The sequence below is a fragment of the Cygnus olor genome, chromosome 1, assembly GCF_009769625.2.
Source record: "Cygnus olor isolate bCygOlo1 chromosome 1, bCygOlo1.pri.v2, whole genome shotgun sequence".
NCBI classification, from domain to species: Eukaryota; Metazoa; Chordata; class Aves; order Anseriformes; family Anatidae; genus Cygnus; species Cygnus olor.
The window spans coordinates 185,564,578-185,570,577 of record NC_049169.1 but is presented as its reverse complement, the minus strand read 5'-3'; the positions used below and the strand labels follow the sequence as shown (position 1 = coordinate 185,570,577).

At 42.1% G+C, this 6,000-nt stretch overlaps 1 protein-coding gene across 8 annotated transcripts in view; it reads right to left on the bottom strand.

The window, feature by feature from the left end:
- Positions 1 to 179: 179 nt before the first annotated feature.
- Positions 180 to 6,000, bottom strand: part of STARD13 (StAR related lipid transfer domain containing 13) — a 296,363-nt gene continuing 290,542 nt past the window's right edge. For all 8 annotated transcript variants that reach the window (XM_040543764.1, XM_040543770.1, XM_040543777.1 and 5 more), the window contains 2 exons: positions 3,497 to 3,673; positions 180 to 3,118 (listed from right to left, as the gene is read on the bottom strand). In XM_040543764.1, coding sequence (XP_040399698.1) covers positions 3,001 to 3,118; positions 3,497 to 3,673 — 295 coding nt within the window. In that variant the 3' untranslated portion in view covers positions 180 to 3,000. The remainder of the gene's footprint in view (positions 3,119 to 3,496; positions 3,674 to 6,000) is intronic.

Genomic DNA, 6,000 nt, shown 5'->3' with positions numbered 1-6,000 from the left:
ATAGGATAATCATAATAGATAACAATATCATTTTGAGCCTAAAACAGTTATTGAAGTCTCATATCAGATCAGCTTAGTGTACAGCAGGTTGTAATAAAGAAAGGAACAGCTTAAGTGTACCGTGCTTGCGTCCTTAGCCAATGGATGAAATAAACACGTTAAGGAAATTTGATTCTTTAGTGTATGCAAATTTATTCAACTCTGCAATTATTTATTTACAACTAATGACTGATACCAACAGATGAGGTAAAAATATGAGGTATTGATATGAATATAACATTTAAAAATGTAATCATCGTAATGTATTCTCAATGGCAACATAACAATAAAAAATACTGTGGTAGCTGAATGGTAGACATGGCATAATGCGCATTTTAATGAAAATGTATTTCATTGATACATGGCTTAGAGATGCTGGAAGCACATGACAGAGCTTTTGCAATGGTAGGAGGACAAACCTACCTTGCTAATGGTAGCAGGTGGCAGAGGGGCCCTTCCAGCTGAGTTTTCAGACAGGGTAAAACCACTGTCCGGGTTTTCCCTTCACTTCCTTAAGGAATTGCTTAGTGTCAGACAATTGCCATTCCCAATGCCAGAGAATCTGTGTCCATTAATACTGAGGCACTATTGTATTCATTTATGCAAACTAATGTAGCAGCAGTGCTCTAATTGCTCCTGTTTTGGAAAACAGCCGTCATGAAGCCTGCTGCCACGGCTACAGGCATTACTGGGAAGAGGTGCCGCATCTTGGGATCGCAGTTCTGACGGCAGCAGGGGACTGGCCTTGCCCCAGCACCTCGAGAGCCACCGTTCACTCCCAGGAAGGTGAGATATGCGCAATGGTGGTGGACTGCCACCTGGGGAGCACCTGGACCTCATTATGGGCACACAGGGTGAGAGCACTCTCTCTTAATACTTTAAACCACCCGATGGTTGTTTGTTGCATCTAATGTTGACCATAAACTCAACACAGGAGCTCACAGCCAACCCGCCTCCCTGATCCTATGAGTCACACAATGAAAAACGGGTGAGACAGAGAGAAAGATAAGAGCAGCTCACAGGGGGGAAGATGACTAACTTTTTCAGGGTCTTGCTGCTCTACGGTGGCACCGTGCTGGGTCACCCTTCCCCTGTCTACCCCAAGCTCCTGCAGGTTCACTTCCTCAGATGGTGGGGGTCTCCCCCCCACCAGCACAGCCCTTATGCATGTGCACGATGGTGCGTGGGGCCGTGCTTTAGCAACAATTGTCTACCCACAGCCCCTCTTCTTGGGGCAGATTCAAAGCACTGGCAGAGCCACTGCACAGGAAGACTTCACCATTTACTGGATCAGGGCGCAAGACTGTAGCTTCAGGTAGGAAATGTCTCTGGTGTTTAATTGGCTACATACTAACTCTCAGTGGCTTTTGTTGGAAGGACTGAGCTAAAACACTGGCTATGAATGACTTGGCTGGTTTATGCAGCAATAAATAAAGTCAAAGTGAACACATGTGATTAATGAAGAACAGTATCAACAGGCTTGTACATTCTTATTGAACTGTAGATGTAATATCACTTTTGGTCTTAGGTTAGTTAAAAAAAAGAGAACCCTGCCTCAATGGTAACATCAACAAATCCTTATTATTACTTTTAAAGCATTCTTCCATTAGCAAAATAATAGGTCCCTGAAAATGAAATGATATAACAGGCTTAAATGGCTCCTATTCCTCATAGTCAGGGCTGATCCTGCTCCGACCAATGCATACAGAGGCAGGATCATGCAGATCAGTGCAATATAATACAAAAATGCTTGCTGTTATTATAAAAGCGATCTTCCCGAGTATAACCTGCATTTAATCTTTTAAATCTCTGAGATGTGTTTAAAAGCTTTAAAAAGTTCAGTTATTTTTATAGTATGAGCATTAAAAGGCATGGTATTTATTCATCTGCACATCTTTGTGTCCATTGGATGTGGAAAATCTGCTTTGGAGCTTCTTAATAATTAGCCATCTCTATGGAAGAAGGAAAGAACAAGACAGAAATGCTTACTCAGAGCCTAGACAAAATGCTAAACAAAAGATTTACAGCTTAGTAACTTAGCAGTCTGATTTCAGACACCTCAGTACACATGGCGTTATCTTGTACTTTTTAAGAAAAAGCAGTTACTTTGAACACTGCAAATAGTGAGGTTCTCTAGTGGCGGATATACCATTAATTAAGGCAATAGGTAAGTTTTCAATGATATCTTGTACTAACAGTCACAAGCTTTCTGCAGCTGAATATAAACAGCCTTCAAAATGTCCATCTCAGTTACATTTCCACGTATTTTATTTGGTGAAACGGATCCTCTCCTCATTATTTTTAAACATACAACAACCTCTCTCCTCCTTAGCTCTTTTAATTCTTCCTACATCTATTTCTAGGTACCTTCTCATAGCACACAAACACAAAACAAATTCAAGAAAAGACGTTTCTGTTATCACACGGATTATGTCTGGTAGCCCTGTGATAATAGCAAACACAGCTTATGTAGCAGTGACACACTAAGAAACAAGTGATGGATTCATTTGAAGTCCAACTGATGCAAGTGATTTCCTCTACAAAGCACTGAGTTATATACAAAATAATTAATTTATACATATACTTATATATAGATAGATATAATATAGATAAATATATACATACTGTACATAATTTATTTACAATTAAAATATGCTTCTCAGAAGCCTTTAAATACCAGAGTTATGTAACACACAAGTAATGGCAATAGTCTGATTTCAAAGTAATAAAGATAAAAGCTCTTTGAGGAAAGATCTACTTCAATAACTGAAATTAATACAGAAGGGATGTGGGAGGTGAAGTCTCCAGAATAAAAGAACTTTCCTATAAAATTCCTTTTTCACCTTTGTACAGACCCAGGTCTGGTCAGACTTCTGTAACTTAAATAAGGTCTTTGCTTTCTGTCTTCCTGTTCTCTGGCCATACCCTGATTTACACGTCCACATTTCCAGGAACACTTCCTCAGATTTTTGTTTCTGGTCCCTCAGCAATCAGAGGCTGAAATGAGTTTCTGATCCTGGCAACTTCTGCTGCACACAGATGTCCAAAGCCTTTGTTGTACCACTCTGGGGAATGTCCTCTGAAGAAATGGAAAGACACAGTTATTGAGAAATTCAAATACTCAAGAACTATGCTCCACAGGAATGGGCTTGCCATGCCCCCTACTCCCCGCTGCCTGTGGTGTTGTTGGGGAATTTGAATACTTGTCATTGTAAGCGTACTCTGCAGTGCTCCCTTGCAGTAATCAAACAACCAGATTTTATTTCTATGATCACATTATAATGACAGTAGATGCTGAACATAGAAATGAGCTTGGTGGACACAAAAGACCACAAGAGGACTCCAAAGCAGCAAAGCTATGTTAACTATGCCCTCTGTTCCCAGCACCTCCCCTCTCTGAGCTGGTGGTTTTTGCCCTGTTGAATGGACATTTGCTTTTTGTAGGCGGGATACTTACTTCAGGTCAATCCTGCAGATATGGGTCAGCCTGGCTTTTCCTGAGCCACACGGCTCTATCAAGTACTGAGAGTCCATCACGATGGCTCGTACAGCTCCCATAGGAGGAGCCTCTTCATGCTCCACAGACATGGCAACCAGCATGCACATTCCCTTTGGCAAATCTGTCCTCCATGTCCTGCAGCAACACATTCGAGATGCAAGTGCTTTAGTAAGTAGGCTTTTGGGCAGAGAAGCAAGAACCAGAGTTAAAGTTACAGTTTGTTTTTCCACTTGTAAGTGGAAAAACTTTGTAAGGCCAAAGAGCCATCTCTCGGAAGGCCAATGAAAGACTATTGCCTACAAATACAAGCAGGGAAAAACACAAGAGTGGGAGAAGAGACATATTTAAGTTAAAATACAGTGCTGGCACCAGAACATGGTGTAGATTGGATAAGACTGAGGTGGGCAATTGTCAGAGGTAGGCAGCCACAAAACCTGCACAAGGTTTCCATGAGAAACAGAGAGGGTGGGAAACTGAGCAGTTCTCAGAGCCACGTTAACTGACTTTGCCTATGGAGATGTTGCCTGTGATGTCCTAGGTGTCCCTGGAGGAGTTTTGTGTACCAATTTTGTTAGGACTGTTGCTCAAGACAGGCCACAGAAATCTATCAAGCTCAGTTGTTAGATTTCCCTCCTGGAAATGTATTAATTTTAATGGTGGGTACCGTAATTCTGATGAGAAATGCTCAGAGGTTAGGATACTTTGGTACAGGAGTAGGCAAATCAACCCCCCAAATGCCCACCTGCTGAGATGACTCAGGGAGAGATCGTGCAATCAGTGCTATTTACATTATTTTCCTGAAAGGCGATGTCCATCTGATTCTGCTGCCCCCCACCAAGCTGGGAATCTGAGCCTGATGTGGAACAGCCACTCACTGACATTGCTGCTGGCTCCAGGTGGAGAAATTTTGCTTCTCCTCACAAGGATTTTGTAACCGTCATGTGTTAGAGGGCATGACACAGCCTTTTGCCCTCTGCAGACGGACAGGCAATCGCTCTGCTCATACATCCGACCTGCTAAATGTTAATCCACTCTGATTCCAAACAAATTTAATTACTGCAGGACTGGAAATTCATATGACGTGCAGTGCAGTAGTGGCTGGGATACAGCACTACTCCAGCAATGTTACGGGCATTTGGGTAGGAAATAGCCCATTTTCTTAAGTTTTGGGAAGGCCATAAAGTGAGCACAAGCCATCCAGCAAAGGCTGAAATGTTGCACTGCACCCATGCAGACTGTTACAGAGCAGCAAATTCAGTTTAGCCCAGCAGAAATCCTCACTGCTACCAACACTGTCTCCTGAAACTCCTAGGACATGTTTCGAGGCATCTAATTTTAATGACGTGCATTTATTTAATCAATGACACTAACGTGCAATACTCTTGGTGATGATAAGTATAAAGGCAGCACATTTTAGCAGGATGTTCTGCTGCTAATATCCACTGATGCACAGCAGCTGAGGAAAGTCTCCCGAGGTGGCTGGTGACAATTACGTCGTTGTCATTTGCCTCTACACACTCTGAGCAGCACTGGCAAAATATTCTTAACATGGCTAATTTTTTGAACTAGCCAAAGGCTGAAATTTCACGTTAACTTGCTTAGGAATGACAGTGAAGTTGACGCTTCCTTTCCTTAGGTAGGCTTTGGTTTGCTGTCAAGCAAACATCTGAACCAAAATCCTCACCAACTACCCCATAGAGGGATGGATCACCCAGGCACCCACAAAGGCACCATCCATTTGCTTCCCTCCTCTTCACTGTTACTCCAAAGAGACATCTCGTTGGAAAGCTTCTCCTTTCCAATGCCACACAGCAAGAACCAACATGCTTTTGCAGGCCCTGAAAAAACAGTGGTTTTCTACCTCTTCTTCCAGGATCCGTGCTGTATGCTCTCTTCCATTATAGAAGGAAAGGGGCATTTTCTGGAGCACAGAACCACATTTTCTTTCACCAACATTACACAACTATTGAGGAAATTTTACACAGGAAAAAGTACTATTACTGTGAAATTTCATGAACATGTCACCACATTTGTCAGCCAATTATAGGTAGTTGTTTCCTGATTACCAGTGTGTTTCTTTCCTCAAGCAGTCAGGTTTTGGGCTGGCCTGTTAAGATATATTTTTATTTTGAGCACTGTCACTTGTTTCATTTTTTCCCTCTCCCAAGTTTCTAGCCTCTCTGACGGACTGTACAGATGTTTTTCACAGGTTCAGGAGATCTAGACTTCAATGCTTAACATTTTTTCTTGTTCTGTTAGCATTCTCTACATTTTCTGGTGCCTCACATCCTACTTGTCTGCCTGGGATCTCACATGACAGTTTATATTCTTTTCCCATGCTGTGGGAAGAAATAAGAAATTTCCACTGTACTGCATGATGTGCATCGCCTTGCTACAGACTGTCTGAGGTAGGGATTATGGCACCTTGGGAAGCAGGTAAGCTGCTTTTAAAGACTGATGAA